Raw genomic sequence first — 19226 nt, 5'->3', positions numbered from 1 at the left:
TTGCAGCTGGCAGATGGTGATTTTGTTAGCACCAATTGTGCTTAAGTGCAGGCCAAGGTCTTGAGGCACTGCACCCAGTGTGCCAATCACCACTGGGACCCCCTTGACTGGCTTGTGCCAGAGTCTTTGCAGTTCGATTTTTAAATCCTAGCATTGTGTCAGCGTTTCCAGTTGCTATTATTATTATTATATTATATTATATTATATTATATTATTTATTTATTTATTTGAAACACAACAAGATGAGTCCACTCTGCTGGCTGTTGAATTGTATCACACGTTGAACCCTTCCCAAGTGTCTAGGACAGTGGGATGTATCGGCGAATAATGCGTGCAAATCCAAGTAGGGTGGCCTTTTGCAGCTGGCAGATGGTGATTTTGTCAGCGCCGATTGTTTTTAAGTGCAGGCCAAGGTCTTGAGGCACTGCACCCAATGTGCCAATCACCACTGGGACCCCCTTAACTGGCTTGTGACAGAGTCTTTGCAGTTCGATTTTTAAATCCTCATATCGTGTCAGGTTTTCCAGTTACTATTATTATTATTATTATTATTATTATTATTATTATTTGAAACACAACAAGATGAGTCCACAGCAGACACTCTGCTGGCTGTTGAATTGGATCACACGTCGGACCCTTCCCAAATGTCTAGGACAGTGGGATGTATCGGCGAATAATGCGTGCAGATCCCAGTAAGGTGGCCTTTTGCAGTTGGCAGATGGTGATTTTGTCAGCGCCGATTGTTTTTAAGTGCAGGCCAAAGTCTTGAGGCACTGCACCCAGTGTGCCAGTCACTGCTGGGACCCCCTTGACTGGCTTGTGACAGAGTCTTTGCAGTTCGATCTTTAAATAGTAGCATTGTGTCAGCTTTTCCAGTTGCTATTATTATTATTATTATTATTATTATTATTATTATTTGAAACACAACAATATGAGTCCAAGACGACACTTTGCTGGCTGTTGAATTGGATCACACGTTGGACCCTTCCCAAGTGTCTAGGATTGTGTGATGTATCAGCGAATAATGCGTGCAGATCCCAGTAAGGTGGCCTTCTGCAGTTGGCAGATGATAATTTTGTCAGCGCTGATTGTGTTTAAGTGCAGGCCAAGGTCTTGAGGCACTGCACCCAGTGTGCCGATCACCGCTGGGACTACCTTTACTGATTTGTGACAGAGTCTTTGCAGTTCGATTTTTAAATCCTCATATCATGTCAGCTTTTCCAGCTGTTTCTCTGCAATCCTGCTGTTGCCTGGGATTGTGACATCGACGATCCATACTTTGTTTTTTAACACGATCGTGAGGTCAGGAGTCTTTTGCTCCAAAACTCTGTCTGTCTGAATCCGGAAGTCCCAGAGGAGTTTGGCGTGCTCATTTTCTGTAACTTTTCCCAGCTTGTGATCCTGTTATAGAGCTAAAATTTAGGGGGGTTTGCCAGGAGGCAGAGACCAATTAGACTCATCAAAGAGTTCTTTTTTCCCTGGTGAGACAGAGAAGCATCCCATATTTTTCCCTGATTTCCCAATGAAAAGTCTCACCAGTTGAAGAAAAGCCATCGAAGTTTAATGCGATTCAGCTGAAACCGGATGCAAAGCTGCAATCATTCGCCAAGCTAAGCATGAGGAGATTACACCAAAGCAGTCATATTTAAAGTAAATTCAAATTTGCAGAGTTCAAACTCCCCGCCCCAGCTTCCCTGTTGTTCCCTGCCATGATTGGGCGATGGGCTCCCGTGGTCCGTAGGAACCAATGGGGAGACCTCTGCCGCCTGGTGGCGACAGCCAATCAGGAGAAATGGAGGCGGGATGAGGGAGCACAAAGGAATCTGGGAAAGGGGTCCTTAAACAAAGGAATGCCATGTGCTCTTGTGAGACAAAGGGTCAACATGTGTCCTGATCCTTCCTGGCTGTGAGACAGGAGAACAATGATGGCAGCCTGAGGTTAATGCTAAGTAAACAAAAGCAGAGGGGAAGGTTTCAGTCTTTTGTTTCTGAAGGCCAGGGGGTTCCCGTACATATAGGAATTATACACAGAGAGAGATTAATAATACCAATTATAAAAAGCAGACGATATCAGGACACAGCATGAATTCATAAGTTGTCTTGGAGAAAGTTCATGGGGAGAGAGCGAGTCCTTGAAGAGAGTGAAGTCCAGGAATGTAGCAGAATTCAAAAAGCCACCAAAGGGAGTCTATGGAGTTCCAATGGGCCAGGGCACAAAGCCCTGCAGCGCTGGGATGGGAGCCGGTCCCATGGTCCTTGGAAAACTACAGCTCTCTCTCTCTCTCGAGAGAGAGAGGCAGAGACCCCAAGGTCTAGCCATTTCCAAATTTTCATGGGGTCCTCATTGTTGTTAAGGCCTTGACAAACTGACCAAGACTTAACCCCTATTGTGCAGTCTGGTACTTTTGTCCTTTGCAGAACTATAAGTCACTATCCCTTATTTTTTTGGGGGGAGGGGGTGCTCGACATCATTCCCACCCATTCTTTGTGGCAGGCAGATGGTGTTTGTGGCACAAGTTCCAATGAATCATCTGAGCAAGGGTGTTGTGCCTCTGCTTGGAGTCTGGTTTGGTCTTGATCTTCTGATGCCTTGAGCCTGCGCAAATCTGGAAAGGGGTTTTTTTAAAGGAAAAATGTAATATTTATTTCTGAGCACTTGGTGAACTGTAAATCTTTGGGGGTGGGGGGTTACCGTGGCTCAATAACAATCTTTGTTTTAAGACTTCCAGATATCAGTGGACTGCAAATCCCAAAATTCTCGCACTGACCAGGAACTGCTGGGGTTTGCAGTCCACTATGTTGTTGATGTGTCATCTTGCCATTGCAGAATGCGGCCCTATGGACCCCATGCACCCCAGTGTGAGCAGCAGCCAACCCAGCATACTGGACATCATCCAGAAGAAGCGAGATGGCAAGAAGCTGCAGGAGGAGGAAATTGGCTATTTTGTGAAAGCTGTGACCCAAGGAGAGTTGCGAGATGTGCAAATTGGTGAGGACAATCAATGGCAGGGCATCTGTAGAGGGGATGGGATGAGGCTAGAAGCATAAGTCCTAAAACGAGGAGCAATTGGGGTGGAAAACATACCTTCTAATTATCCTCTTTCGGCAGTGATGCTACCAATAATCCCCTTTAGTATTACTACCCTTAGGCAAATAAAACCAAAACCCTGATATTTATTATTTATTCATCTACAATATTTCTATTTCTAATTTGTTTAAAACCTGTTGTGCAGAGCACATGCTCTCTTATGCTTGTCCGCCCCAGGAGGCTCATGGATCCGGAGGGATTCCTAATGGCTCTTGGGGAATTCCCCGCCACCTCGGTTGGTGATCCTGTTGATGCCCTGGTCGCTCTCTGGAATGGGGAGATGACCAGGGCAATAGACACGATCGCTCCAGAACGTCCCCTCTCAAGTAGCCGAACTAAACCAGCCCCTTGGTTTACTGAGGAGCTGGCAGCGTTGAAGCGAAAGAAGAGGGAACTAGAGGGCGTGTGGCGTTCGGATCCGAGCGAGCCAAATTGAACACGGTTTGTATCCTTTTTAAGGTCATATGCCGCGGCAATAAGAGCCGCAAAGAAAACTTTCTTTGCGGCCACTATTGCGTCTGCAAAGAACCGTCCGGCTGAACTGTTCCGAGTTGTCAGAGGCCTGTTAAAACCCACCATGCAGGATGGGTGCCCTGATGACGCGGCAGCTCGCTGTGAAGCCTTTGCTCAGTTCTTTACAGACAAAGTCGCTTTGATCCGCTCTGGACTGGACACCATATTAACGGCAGTCTCTGAGGATGTAACACGAGCATCTGCTTGTCCAATTTTGTTGGATTCATTTCAATTAGTTCAAACCGAGGATGTGGACAAGGTGCTCGGAGGAATGAGAGCTACCACATGCATCCTAGACCCCTGCCCATCCTGGCTTCTAAAGGAGGCCAGAGGGGGATTGGCCGAGTGGGTTAAGGTGGTGGTTAATGCCTCCCTTCGGGAAGGCAAAATTCCAGCCAGCTTAAAGCAAGCTGTGATAAAACCGCTGTTGAAGAAACCATCACTGGACCCCACTCAATTCGTCAACTATCGGCCTGTTTCCAATCTCCCCTTTTTGGGCAAAGTCATGGAACGTGTGGTGGCCTCACAACTCCAGGCATTCTTGGTAGACACGGATTATCTGGATCTGGCACAGTCTGGCTTTAGGCCGGGGCATGGTACCGAGACAGCCTTGGTCGCCTTAGTGGATGATCTCCGTCGGGAGCTCGACAGGGGGAGTGTGTCCCTGTTGGTGCTGCTGGACCTCTCAGCGGCCTTCGATACCGTCGACCATGGTATCCTTCTGGGACGTCTCGCGGGAATAGGTCTCGGAGGTACTGCTTTGCAGTGGCTCCAGTCATTCCTCGAGGGCCGGTCTCAGAAGGTGTTACTGGGGAACTCCTGTTCTACCCCACAGCCGTTGTCTTGTGGGGTTCCTCAGGGTTCAATACTGTCCCCCATGTTGTTTAACATCTACATGAAGCCGCTGGGTGAGATCATCCGGAGTTTCGGGGTGCGGTGTCAACTGTACGCAGATGATGTCCAACTCTGTCACTCCTTCCCACCTGCTACTAAGGAGGCTGTCGAAGTCCTGAACCGGTGCTTGGCTGCTGTGACGGTCTGGATGGGTGCGAACAAATTGAAATTGAATCCAGACAAGACAGAGGTACTCCTGGTCAGTCGCAGGGCCGAACAGGGTATAGGGTTACAGCCTGTGTTAGACGGGGTCGCACTCCCCCTGAAGACACAGGTTCGCAGTTTGGGTGTGATCCTGGACTCATCGCTGAGCCTGGATCCCCAGGTTTCGGCGGTGACCAGGGGAGCATTCGCACAGTTAAGACTCGTGCGCCAACTGCGACCGTACCTTGGGAAGTCTGACTTGGCCACGGTAGTCCACGCTCTGGTTACATCCCGCCTTGACTACTGCAACGCTCTCTACGTGGGGTTGCCTTTGAAGACGGCTCGGAAGCTCCAACTAGTCCAACGGGCGGCAGCCATGGTACTAACAGGAGCAGGGCGCAGGGAGCATACAACTCCTCTGCTGTACCAGCTCCACTGGCTGCCGATCAGCTACCGGGCCCAATTCAAAGCGCTGGCATTGGCCTTTAAAGCCCTAAACGGTTCTGGCCCAACATATCTATCCGAACGTATCTCGACCTATCAGCCCACCAGGACCCTAAGATCTTCGGGAGAGGCCCTTCTCTCCATCCCGCCTGCTTCACAGGTGCGGCTCGCGGGAACGAGAGATAGGACCTTTTCTGTGGTGGCCCCGCGGCTTTGGAATGCCCTCCCTATAGAGATAAGATCAGCCTCCTCGCTGATAGTATTTCGGAAAAAACTGAAAACATGGATGTTTGAGCAAGCATTCGGCTAACCCGATGCGATGAAGCTCTCGATCTAGGACCGGCAATCACAGACAACGAATTTGGATTATGATTTTAATTTAAGAGACGCATTGGTCTGTATTGGTGGCCCAATACTGTAAACTTTGTATGTATGTGTTTTATATTTTTAATTGCAATTGTTGTTTTTAAATGTTGTAAACTGCAATGAGTCGCCGTTTTAGGCTGAGATATTAGCGGTATACAAGTGTACTAAATAAATAAATAAATAAATAAATAAATTTTGGAGCAGGAGCTCTCAAGCATCACCTCATGGCCAAGATGCAATAGAAACACCACTGTCCTTTGTCTTCACTTCACTGCTGAGTTTTAAATCTGGAACTTTGGTTATTAATAATGGTTGGCATAGCTCACCAGGCCAGTCTCTCTCATTTTATTGGGTACTAGCCATCCCCTGCCACACGTTGCTGTCTGTGTATATGTGCTTTGTGTGTGTATGTTGTCAAGCTAAGGAGCAACTTGACAGAAGCAAATGCTAGATACAGCTCTGAAAACACCAGATTCTGTAAAATCATGGACTCTGGAGACGTCTGGTTACAAAGAAAACTCAGTTTGCGAAGCACATCTAAAACACGTCCATCTACAGCGAGCGATACAGAGGAAAACCACAGGAAAACTGAAAGTCAAAACAGTTCTTTGCAGCTGCTTAGCTCTGCTGCTCCAAAACGGTTAACTCCCTAAATTTTCTCAGCAGCAGCAGAGAGCTTATCTTAATATTATTATTATTATTATTATTATTATTTACTTTACTTATTCACAACCAATAAAGCAGCAAAAATTCAATGCAACAGTATAAAAACATTTAACAACTTAACACATTACATAAATTAGACAATTACTACAGTAACCAATCACTATCGTCTCATCATCAAAACCATAATCCAGATTCGTCATCCATTGTTCTATTCCTGTGTTCATTACCAATCATTGCACTAATTATTCGAATGCCTGCTCAAACAGCCAGGTCTTCACTTTTTTGCGGAATACCATTAGAGATGGTAATAGTCTAATGTCCGTAGGAAGGGCGTTCCACAGCCGAGGAGCCACCACCGAGAAGGCCCTATCTCTCGTCCCCGCCAGCCGTGCTTAAGGTCACTCAATCACAGCCTCAAAATAAACACTTCAGTATAGCATTACATTCTAAGTGGCATCCAAATTGGCAATACAAGAATTACATTTAAAACACACAATATACCTCAACATACTCTAACTTATATTTGTGTATATATGTGTGCTTGTGTGTATATATATATGTGTGTGTGTGTGTGCATATATATACCGTATATTCCGGCATATAAGACGATTGGGCGTATAAGACGATCCCCAACTTTTCCAGTTAAAATATAGAGTTAAGACGACTCCCATGCATAAGACTACACCCGCGTATAAGACGACCCCTGACTTTTGAGAAGATTTTCTTGGGTTAAAAAAGTAGTCTTATACGCCAGAATATACTGTACATATATATATATATATATATATATATATATATATATATATATGAGTGTATATATGTGTGTGTATATATGTGTGTTTATGCATGTACATGCATATTGTGTAAATGTGTTTTCTTGTCTATATGCATATTTGTGTGTATGTATGTATGTATGTAAGCCCTGGCCCTTGAGCACTCCAGCTGGAGGTCAGCTGTGACCAGCAGTGCTGCAGAATTTGAAGAGGCACGAATGGAGGGCGAAAGAGAGAAAGGTGCCAAGAGGAAGGCACGTCAAGCCAACCCCGACCAGGACCACCTTCCACCTGGAAACTGATGCCCTCACTGCGGGAGAAGATGCAGGTCAAGAACAGGGCTCCACAGTCACCTATCGACGCACCGACAGAACACCGACCTTGGAGGACCATCATCCTCGGACTACAAGGGATCACCTAAGAAGATGTATGTGGATATGTATATGTGTGTGTATCTATATGTATGTGAGTTTGTTTGTGCATATATACTGTTTGTGGAGCCCCCGGTGGCGCAGTGGGTTAAAGCGCTGAGCTGCTGAGCTTGTTGATCGAAAGGTCGCAGTTTCGATTCCGGGGAGCAGCGTGAGCTGCCGCTGTCAGCCCTAGCTTCTGCCAACCTAGCAGTTCGGAAACATGCAAAATGTGAGTAGATCAATAGGTACCGCTCCAGCGGGAAGGTAATGGCGCTCCACGCAGTCATGCCGGCCACATGACCTTGGAGGTGTCTACGGACAACGCCGGCTCTTCGGCTTAGAAATGGAGATGAGCACCACACCCCAGAGTCAGACATGACTGGACTTAATGTCAGCGGACAACCTTTACCTTTTAACCTATATATATATATATATATATATATATATATATATATATATATATACTGTGTGTGTGTGTGTGTGAATGTGTGTGCATGTATATGAGTATATTTGTATATGTATATATGGTGTATTTTTGGGGTTTTTAAGTCTGTTCCGCTGGGGTTTTGTGTGCATGTGTATGTGTGTGTTTAGGAGTGATGGACAGTCGTTGGCCTGAGAGGTGTCTTGTGTTCAAATTTGGTGTCAATTCGTCCGGTGGTTTTTGAGTTATGTTAAGTCCACAAACAAACATTACATTTTTATTTATATAGATTGAATGTTTGCCTTTTATGTTTGGAATTCACCACAAGTCCCTCTGGGGAGATAGGACAGAATATCAATAAAGTGGGGTTTTTTTGGGGTATTATTATAGTATTTATCAATGGATGCCCCCTTGGAGCTTCTTCCAACTCTTGGATCCTGTGATTACAGGAGCGATGCTGATGGCCACCTGGCTGAAGGGCATGGAGCCCGAGGAGACGCTGGCGCTGACCCGGGAGATGGCCACCTCAGGGAGGGTCCTTAAGTGGCCGGAGGAATGGCGGGGGCTGCTGGTGGACAAGCACTCCACGGGGGGCGTGGGGGACAAGGTCAGCCTCGCCCTGGCCCCTGCCTTGGCCGCCTGTGGCTGCAAGGTGAGTCCGAAACGCTTCCAAGCTTTTCCGTTCTGGGGCCGTATTAACGACAGACCCATCGGATCAAGTTGGGTATTTTGCTTATGGCTTTATGTTGTCCAAGGGGCATTTGAACCACAGTAGGAAAAAAAATGCTTAGCTAGCATGCTGGGATGAAAAAACAGGACTTGATCTTAGAAGAAGAGTACTGTGTCCAGTTCTGGGCACCACAATTCAAGAGAGATATTGACAGGCTGGAGTGTGTCCAGAGGAGAGCGACTAAAATGATCAAGGGTCTGGAGAACAAGCCCTACGAGGAGCGGCTTAGGGAACTGGGCATGTTTAGCCTGAAGAAGAGAAGGCTGAGAGGAGATATGATAGCCATGTATAAATATGTGAGAGGAAGCCACAGGGAGGAGGAGGGAGCAAGCTTGCTTTCTGCTTCCTTGGAGACTAGGACGCGGAACAATGGCTTCAAACTACAAGAGAGGAGATTCCATCTGAACATTAGGAAGAACTTCCTGACTGTGAGAGCCGTTCAGCAGTGGAACTCTCTGCCCCGGAGTGTGGTGGAGGCTCCTTCTTTGGAAGCTTTTAAGCAGAGGCTGGATGGCCATTTGTCAGGGGTGATTTGAATGCAATATTCCTGCTTCTTGGCAGAATGGGGTTGGACTGGATGGCCCATGAGGTCTCTTCCAACTCTTTGATTCTAGGATTCTATGATTCTATGATTCTATGAAGAAATTGAATCAAATGCGTACACAAATATCACCTTCTCATCATTTTAGGCCTTGTTAGTAGAGCTGGGCAACCACGGAAAAATTTGTTTCTAAACTCGATTCGTTTCCAGGGAGCGCTAGCGTTTCTAAATTCTAAAGACTTCCGAAATTTGAGATTTCAAAGTTTCGTTATTTACGAAATTTTGTTAATTTCGGATCGATTCGTTAATGGCGGACGCGATTGCGCAATATGCTAAAAAAACAAACCTCCAAATGGGAGAGGGGGAACTTCTGAAGCTTCCCTCGCCCTCTGTTGTTGACTGTTGGGGTGATAAAACAAACAACAACTATAAAACTTGCACCAGACATGCGAAAATAATTATGAAATAATGACGAAAAAATGACGAAAAAAATTCGAAATAAATTGAAAAAATTGTTTCGAATCTAATTTACTCCTCACACTATTCCTGCATGGCTCAATATCGGATAGTTAGCTAATTTAAATACGAATTAATAATGAATTACGAAATTAACGAACGAAACCGCTCAGCCCTACTTGTTAGTTCTTATATCTTCCATTAAGAACTGGATTAATAGCACCAGAGTTAAGATATCTGTTGCAACTCAGAGTAGGCTTCACCTTGCTTCTAAACACCATCACACAAGAGCTGTAGATTTATAGTTTATTGAGGAAAAAATCCAAGTCAAAATAAAGAATAAGCATTGTAAAGTCCCAGAGATTAAGGTTAAATGCAGAATACAGTTCCAAAGATCTTCAGGTAAAAGCAGGAGACACAATCCTATGGGCAAAGTTCAAACCAGAGTCCCAAGTATAAGCAATGAAACATTTGCCCCAAGAATCACAATGCAAGAAATCCCAAGCGTACTGCTTTCCAGGCTAAGGTTATTCCATGAAGCTTTCAGGCTAGTAAGCTACGTTGAACTGACGCTTTCACAGAGTTTCCAGGAGGCCTAAATACCCTTCTAACATCAAATCATTAGGCTCTCAGCATCATGAAAGCATTGCGATGACCTCGTATCAAGCTAGCCTCCCGTCTGCTTGCCAGACGCGAACTCCGCCTGACCCAGAGATCAAGGCAAGCTTCTCGGGTCAAATCCTTATCTGCACTTTTGGTATCATCGTGGGAAGGCACCTGCTCGCTATTCCCTTCGTTAACATTCCTTTCTGGTGAAAACAGCTGTGTTGACACTGCACTGTCTGTGAGAGCCTCGGAAGCAGGCTCAGAGATTTGAGGCACAGACAAAGAGCCAGGAAGCTGAAACCCAACAGGAATCTGAATCCCATCATCCTCATCGTCAGAAACTAGCTCAGCCACAACAATATCATTCTTTCTGGGATCGTTTGTCCTTATACCTTTCATTAAGACCCGGATTAAAAGCATCAAAGAAACCACTTTTTCTGGGATCATTTGTCCTTATCTCCTTCATTAAGACCTGGATCAAAAACATCAGAGTTAAGATGCCACTCTTTCTGGGATCCTTTCCCTTCTGTCTTTCAAGGAGACCTGGGTTTAAGAAAACACCCTTTTTGGGATCTTTTCCCTTCTAGTGGCTATCTCCCTTCCAGCACTTCCTGCACTCCTCATGCAGCCGAAATAAGCCAAAAGCATCCATTTTTCAACAGCCACTGTTCTATTGCAGCCGGAAAAAATAGTGGTGGGGCCCATGCCATTATGGGCATCCAAATCAACCGAACCAGCTGAATTGTTGTGGTGGAGATGTTCTGTGATGATGAGGATGATGGGATTCAGATTCCTGGCTCATTTTCTGTGCCTCAGATCTCTGGGCCTGCGGCTCCCACTGACAGCACAGACAGTGCAGAGTCAACATCAACACAGCGGTTCCCAAGAGAAAGGATTTTTATCGAAGGAGATAGCGAACAGGTGGGGAGGCATTCACCTCGTTCCCATGCTGATACTGAAAGTACTGAAAGCCTTGACAGTGACCTGACCCGGCAAGCTCGTCTCGATCTCCAGGTCAGGCAGAATTCTCGCCTGGCCGGCAGACAAAAGACCAGCTCGGTGAAAGGTCATCGCAATGATTTCATGTAATGTTTTCATGTTAGAAAGGTATGTAGGCTTCTTGCAAACCAAGGGAAAGTGTCAGTTCAACGTAGCTTATTAGCCTGAAAGCTTCATGGAATAATCTTAGCCTGGGAAGCAGTACGCTTGGGATTTCTTGCATTGTGATTCAGGGGGCAATTGTTTCATTGCTTGTACCTGGGACTCTGGTTTGAACTTTGCCAATAGGATTGTGTCTCCTGCTTTTACCTGAAGATCTTTGGAACTATATTCTGCATTTAATCTTAATCTTTGGAACTTTGCAATGCTTATTCTTTATTTTGCCTTGGATTTTTTCCCTCAATAAACTGTAAAACTACAGCTCTTGTGTGGTGGTGTTTGGAAGCAAGGTGAAGCTTACTCTGAGTTGCAACATGAATCAACCAAAGACCATTTTTGAAAACAAATCGGTGCACAATCCTACTGACAATCAGAACCATTTAGCAGATAAGGCTAAAGCCTTTGTAAAACTACAACTCCCAGATTTTCATAAAATGAGCCATGGCAGTTCAAGTGGGGTCAAACTGCATTCATTCCACAGTGTAGAAGCACCCAGGAAATGCACTTTTCCAAGGTCAGTCTCCAGCTTGGTGCCAAGCTCTTCTTCTGTCTAGAAATAAAGCTCTCTGACTGCATAGTCTGTCTTTGTAGTGACTTTCCTCTTTCTGTTGGTCAGGTGCCCATGATCAGTGGGAGAGGCCTGGGCCATACTGGAGGCACACTGGACAAGCTGGAGTCCATCCCTGGTTTCAGAGTTTCCCAGAGTCCAGAACAGGTGCGTGAGTTGCTCAGTGTGGCATCAATAAGTCCAACTGAAGCTATGTAGCAAGCAAACAGTGGATTTCCTTCTTTGGAGGCTTTGAAGCAGAAACCATATGGCCATCTTCTGGGAGGACTTGAATGGTGTCTTCCTGTCTTTGAAGAAGGGGGTTGGACTGGAGGGTCTCTGGGGCTTCCTTTCAATTTTAGTGGAATATCCCACCTCAGAGTCTCCTTCTCTGGAGGCTTTTAAACAGATCTTAGATGGCCATCTGTTAGGAAGGCTTGGATTATGTCTTCCTGCCCTTGTAGTCTCTTCTCTCATGAATATATGTGGTTTGAATGAAATTGTATGAAAGATGTTTGATTGGGGTCTATAAAGGCTACGGATGGCATCCTAAGAATTTAGTTTGAAAAACTACAAAAGGAGAATTCATGAAGTGCTGATGACCAGAGACAAATGATTAACACTTGGTGGAAAACAACATGTTTACATTACCAGAGACTAGGTTCTTGTGGGGTTTTTCGGGCTATATGGCCATGTTCTAGAGGCATTTTCTCCTGACGTTTCACCTGCATCTATGGCAAGCATCCTCTGAGGTAGTGAAGTCTGTTAGAATTAAGACAAAGGGTTTATATATCTGTGGAATGGCTGGGGTGGGGCAAGGAGCTCTTCCCTGCTGCAGTTAGGTGTGAAAAAGATCTTGGAGTCCTCGTGGACAACAAGTTAAACATGAGCCAACAATGTGATGTGGCGGCAAAAAAAGCCAATGGGATTTTGGCCTGCATCAAGAGGAGCCTAGTGTCTAGATCTAAGGAAGTAATGCTACCCCTCTATTCTGCTTTGGTTAGACCACATCTGGAATATTGTGTCCAATTCTGGGCACCACAATTCAAGAGAGATATTGACAAGCTGGAATGTGTCCAGAGGAGGGCGACTAAAATGATCAAGGGTCTGGAGAACAAGCCCTATGAGGAGCGGCTTAGGGAACTGGGCATGTTTAGCCTGAAGAAGAAAAGGCTGAGAGGAGATATGATAGCCATGTATAAATATGTGAGAGGAAGCCACAGGGAGGAGGAGGGAGCAAGCTTGTTTTCTGCTTCCTTGGAGACTAGGACGCGGAACAATGGCTTCAAACTACAAGAGAGGAGATTCCATCTGAACATTAGGAAGAACTTCCTGACTGTGAGAGCCATTCAGCAGTGGAACTCTCTGCCCCGGAGTGTGGTGGAGGCTCCTTCTTTGGAAGCTTTTAAGCAGAGGCTGGATGGCCATTTGTTAGGGGTGATTTGAATGCAATATTCCTGCTTCTTGGCAGAATGGGGTTGGACTGGATGGCCCATGAGGTCTCTTCCAACTCTTTGATTCTATGATTCTATGAATGTTTATTTATTTATTTTACAGTTTTTTATATTCCGCCCTTCTCACCCCGCAGGGGGCTCAGGGCGGATTACAATATACACATATATGGCAAACATTCAATGCCAGTTTGACAGACAACGAATACAGACAATACACAGAGGCTATTTAACTTTTTTCTGGCTGCCAGGGGAACTGCTGCTTTCATTGTCCATCAGCGACACCGATGAAGTTCTTCCGCATTCCACATCCCGGAGTTTTCTTTATGGCCTCATAAATTAGTTAATTTAATTTTCAGATGATCACCTTCATTAGCATTTGAAGGCTTGCCTGAGCCTGGGAAAATCTCTTGCTGGGAGGTGTTAATCTGTGCCTGGTTGTTTCCTCTCTGCTGTTTTGCTGTAGTAATTTTAGAGTTTTTTAATACTGGTAGCCAGATTTTGTTCATTTTCATGGTCTCTTCCTTTCTGTTGAAATTGTCCACATGCTTCTTGTGGATTTCAATGGCTTCTCTGTGTAGCCTGACATGGTGGTTGTTGGTGTGGTCCAGCATTTCTGTGTTCTCAAATGATATGCTGTTTCCAGGCTGGTTCCTCAGGTGCTCTGCTATGGCTGACTTCTCTGGTTGAAGTAGTCTGCAGTGCCTTTCATGTTCCTTGATGCGTGTCTGGGCAATGCTGCGTTTGGTGGTCCCTATGTAGACAATTTTAGAGTTTTTTAATACTGGTAGCCAGATTTTGGTGTTGGAGGAAAGTGCTGAGAGTGCCTTGGACTGCGAGAAGATCCAACCAGTCCATCCTCCAGGAAATAAAGCCTGACTGCTCACTGGAGGGAAAGATACTAGAGACAATGTGGAAGTCCTTTGGCCACATCATGAGGAGACAGGAAAGCCCAGAGAAGACAATGATGCTGGGGAAAGTGGAAGGCAAAAGGAAGAGGGGCCGACCAAGGGCAAGATGGATGGATGGCATCCTTGAAGTGACTGGACTGACCTTGAGGGAGCTGGGGGTGGTGACGGCCGACAGGGAGCTCTGGCGTGGACTGGTGCATGAGGTCACCTAGAGAAGGGAATGATGCTGGGGAAAGTGGAAGGCAAAAGGAAGAGGGGCCGACCAAGGGCAAGATGGATGGATGGCATCCTTGAAGTGACTGGACTGACCTTGAGGGAGCTGGGGGTGGTAACGGCTGACAGGGAGCTCTGGCGTGGGCTGGTCCATGAGGTCACGAAGAGTCGGAGACGACTGAACGAATGAACAACAACAATGTAGACAATACATTACCAGAGACAATGGTGCCTTTAAGTTAAGAAGGAAGCAATTGGTGCTCCCTAAGAAGGAAAACCAATCATCACTTAAGGAGGAAAAGTTAACATCTGTCCACAAACTGATAGGAATCAGCGTGTTTTGGCTGGAAAAAAATGTCAGTCTTTTACAAAGACAATTGGAATTAGCTGCCTGCCATTCATTTACAAATTTCAGAACATCACCAGCAAGAAATATTGCTATAGAATCATTGAATTGGAAGAGACCTCATGGGCCATCCAGTCCAACCCCATTCTGCCAAGAAGCAGGAAAATCACATTCCAAGTTATATAAGAGACACTATTCCAAAAAGTGTGGCAGACTGGAGGAGTCTGGTCTACCCATCATCTTCTCCAAGGAATGGAAGAAGATGGTGTATTTGCAGAATGGCAGATTTGCTGAGAACACAACCTGGCCTACTTTGAGGTCTCTTTTCCAGGAGAAGGAATTTATTTATTTGTGATGTCAGGGCAACCAGTCAATTGTATTACATTTCTAACAGAACAAAACAAACAAACAAACAAGCAAGCAAGCAAAACACAAAATTTGTGAGTATGGTAGTTGATTAAATGTCCTTTGACCAGTATCTGGCCCCTTGGAGTGCTTCTGGTGTTGCCGCAAGAAGGTCCTCCATCGTGCATGTGGTAGGGCTCAGGTTGCATTGCAGCAGGTGGTCAGTGGTTTGCTCTTCTCCACACTCGCAAGTCATGGATTCCACTTTGTGGCCCCATTTCTGAAGGTTGGCTCTGCATCTCGTGGTGCCCGAGCGCAGTCTGTTCAGCGCCTTCCAAGTTGCCCAGTCTTCTGTGTGCCCAGGGGGGAGTCTCTCATTTGGTATCAGCCATTGATTGAGGCTCTGGGTTTGAGCCTGCCACTTTTGGACTCTCGCTTGCTGAGTTGTTCCAGTGAGTGTCTCTGTAGATCTTAGGAAACTATTTCTTGATTTAAGGCATTGACGTGCTGGCTGATGCCCAAACAGGGGATGAGCTGGAGATGTCTCTGCCTTGGTCCTTTCACTATTGGCTGCTACTTCCCGGCGGATGTCAGGTGGTGCGATACCGACTAGACAGTGTAATTTCTCCAGTGGTGTAGGGCGCAGACACCCCGTGATAATGCGGCATGTCTCATTAAGAGCCACATCCACTGTTTTAGCGTGGTGAGATGTGTTCCACACCGGGCATGCATACTCAGCAGCAGAGTAGCATAGAGCAAGGGCGGATGTCTTCACTGTGTCTGGTTGTGATCCCCAGGTTGTGCCAGTCAGCTTTCGTATGATATTGTTTCTAGCACCCACTTTTTGCTTGATATTCAGGCAGTGCTTCTTGTAGGTCAGAGCACGGTCCAGAGTGACTCCCAGGTATTTGGGTGTGCTGCAATGCTCCAGAGGGATTCCTTCCCAGGTAATAATCCCCAGAGCTCGGGATGCTTCTCTGTTCTTGAGATGGAAAGCACATGTCTGTGTTTTAGATAGATTAGGGATCAGTTGGTTTTCCCTGAAATAGGCAGTAAGAGCACCTAGAGCTTCGGAGAGCTTCTGTTCTACCATCTCAAAGCTCCCTGCTTGAGCAGCAATGGCATGATCATCAGCATAGATGAAGCCCTCTGTCCCTTCTGGCAGTGGCTGGTCATTTGTGTAGATATTGAACATGGATGGAGCAAGCAAAGGAGAAGGAAGAAGAGATGGTAATGTTTGAATGTAGGTATGAATGTGTATATATGTGTGAGAATGTTGAGTAAGACGTAATTGCCCTTGTTTGTGTACCCAATGTAGTTGTAGAGTCTGTATGTCTACTTTCTTTCTCTGTATTGCTCTGTGGTCTACTCTGTCTCATTGTGAATGAAATCAAGGAACCTTTTAAATGCTCTTCAGAGTGTAAAAAGTATTCATGACACTTTCAGTTTTAGGATTTTATTCGATGTGTCTTCCTGCCTGGCAGAATGGGATTGGAGAAGTTGGTCCTTTGGGTCTATGATTCTATTTGGGAGCTTGGGAGTGATCCTGGACTTGGGAGTGACCCTGGACTCATCGCTGAGCCTGGAACCCCAGGTCTCGGCGGTGGCCGGGAGAGCTTTTGCACAACTAAAACTTGTGCGCCAGCTGCGCCCGTACCTTGGGAAGTCGGACTTGGCCACGGTGGTCCACGCTCTTGTTACATCCCGACTGGATTACTGCAACGCACTCTACGTGGGGCTGCCTTTGAAGACTGCTCGGAAACTCCAACTGGTCCAGCGGGAGGCAGCCAGATTGCTCACCGGAGCGACATACAGGGAGCACACCACCCCCCTGTTGTGTCAGCTCCACTGGCTGCCGATCCAATTCCGAGCACAATTCAAAGTGCTGGTTTTGATCTATAAAACCCTATACGGTTCCGGCCCAGTGTATCTGTCCGAACGGATCTCCCTCTACGTCCCACCTCGGAACCTAAGATCTTCTGGGGAGGCCCTGCTCTCGACCCCGCCTTTATCACAAGTGAGGTTGGCCGGGACGAGGAGCAGGGCCTTCTCGGTGGTGGCCCCCCACCTGTGGAACTCCCTCCCCGGGGAAATTAGATCGGCAACGTCCCTTCTTTCATTTAGGAAAAAATTGAAAACCTGGATATGGGACCAGGCATTTGGACACCCGGGCAGCTAAAGAAAAACCTAATGACGAGCTGGAACTTGTCGAGATGGAATGGACTTATGAAACTTCGAACGCTGAACTCAGGATTAACCTACTGCTGTGTTATTGTATTAATGTGTATTGATGATTTTAAATTTTTAATTTGTAATTGTTTAATTTGTTTATATATGTATGTATATGTGATAAAGGCATCGAATTGTGCCTTCCTCTGTAAGCCGCCCTGAGTCGTCCCCCCCTCCCCCCCCCGGGGGTGAGAAGGGCGGGGTAAAAGTGACGGAAATAATAAAATAAATAATAATAAATTTACGGCCAGGGTCCATCGTACCTTAGGGACCACCTCTCCTTCTCCCATCATCAGAGGTCTCAACGATCAGCCCAACTTGACTTACTCTATATCCCGGGTCCTAGAGAAGGGCGCTTGGAAAGGACCAGGCGCAGGTGGGCTTTCTCCATTTCTGCCCCGGCCTTATTGTGGAATTCCTTGCTGCCCTACTTGAGAGCCATGCGTGATTGAGGGCCTTTTACCCTAGCGCTTAAGACCTGGCTTTCTACTAGAGCAGTGGTTCTCAACCTTGCAAATGCTGCGACCCCTTAATACAGTTCCTCGTGTTGTGGTGACCCCCAGCCATAACATTATTGTCATTGCTACTTCACAACTGTCATTTTGCTAATGTTGTCCCGTGATATGAGATTAGGTCTCTGGTTGGAGAGAGCTAAAGAAACATTAATCAGTGCTTCTCAACCTTGCTAATGCCGCAACCCCTTAGTACAGTTCCCCGTGTTGTGGTGACCCCCAACCATAATGTTATTTTCGTTGCTTCTTCATAACAGTAATTTTGCTACTGATATGAATTGTAATGTAAATATCTGATCTGCAGGATGTATTTTCAGTCACTGGACCACATTTGGCAGAAATACCCGATACGCCCAAAATTTGAATACTGATGGGTTTGGGGGTGATTGATTTTGTCATTTGGGAATGCTGGAGTTGCTGTGATTTATAGTTCACCTTAAATCAAAGAGCCTTCTGAACTCCATCAATGATGGAATTGAGTCAAACATGGCACACAGAATTCCCATGGCCAAGAGAAAATACTGGGAAGGTCTGGTGGACATTGACCTTGGGTTTTTGGAGTTGTAGTTCACCTACATCCAGAGAACACTGTGGACTCAAGCAATGATGGACCTGAATCAAACTTGGCACAAATACTCAATATGCCCAAACGTGAACACTGGTAGAGTTTGGAGAAAATAGACCTTGCCATTTGGGAGTTGTAGTTACTGGGATTTATAGTTCACCTACAATCAAAGAGCGGGGTAAAAGTGACGGAAATAAATAAATATTTGGTAGCTCGGTCTTTTGTTCCTCCTCAGATGAAGGAGATCCTGGAGAAGGTCGGCTGCTGCATTGTGGAGCAGAGCCAGGAGCTGGTCCCGGCAGACAAAATCCTCTATGCCCTGAGGGATGCCACGGCCACCGTGGACAGCGTGCCTCTCGCCACCAGTAAGGATGCAGTGGAGAGGAAGGTCCAAATTGGACACAGATCTTAGATTGTGCTAAAGCGTGTTCTGTGGATTTGTTCTTCAGTTGAATTTGTAAGTCAGAACAGGGGCATTTTTGAAGTGTAACTCCAGACACACACACACACACACACACACACACACACACACACACACAGTGCTTTGGATAGCATAAGGAAGAGTTTTATTATTAGAATCATAGAATCATAGAATCAAAGAATCAAAGAGTTGGAAGAGACCTCCTGGGCCATCCAGTCCAACCCCATTCTGCCAAGAAGCAGGAATATTGCATTCAAATCACCCCTGACAGATGGCCATCCAGCCTCTGCTTAAATGCTTCCAAAGAAGGAGCCTCCACCACACTCCGGGGCAGAGAGTTCCACTGCTGAACGGCTCTCACAGTCAGGAAGTTCTTCCTCATGTTCAGATGGAATCTCCTCTCTTGTAGTTTGAAGCCATTGTTCCGCGTCCTAGTCTCCAAGGAAGCAGAAAACAAGCTTGCTCCCTCC

The 19226-nt window shown here is 46.1% G+C and overlaps 1 protein-coding gene across 1 annotated transcript in view; it reads left to right on the top strand.

Moving 5' to 3' along the window:
- The window catches only part of TYMP (thymidine phosphorylase), a 37385-nt gene that overhangs the window by 1440 nt on the left and 16719 nt on the right, over positions 1 to 19226 (top strand). Inside the window, exons 2-5 of the mRNA XM_067469396.1 lie at positions 2828 to 2989; positions 8175 to 8377; positions 11833 to 11931; positions 18571 to 18700. Of these exons, the coding sequence (XP_067325497.1) occupies positions 2839 to 2989; positions 8175 to 8377; positions 11833 to 11931; positions 18571 to 18700 (583 nt within the window). The 5' untranslated portion in view covers positions 2828 to 2838. The remainder of the gene's footprint in view (positions 1 to 2827; positions 2990 to 8174; positions 8378 to 11832; positions 11932 to 18570; positions 18701 to 19226) is intronic.

Source organism: Anolis sagrei, chromosome 5 (genome assembly GCF_037176765.1).
Source record: "Anolis sagrei isolate rAnoSag1 chromosome 5, rAnoSag1.mat, whole genome shotgun sequence".
In the NCBI taxonomy this organism is placed as follows: Eukaryota; Metazoa; Chordata; class Lepidosauria; order Squamata; family Dactyloidae; genus Anolis; species Anolis sagrei.
The sequence above is the reverse complement of the archived record's forward strand: the minus strand, read 5'-3'. Positions and strand labels throughout refer to the sequence as shown.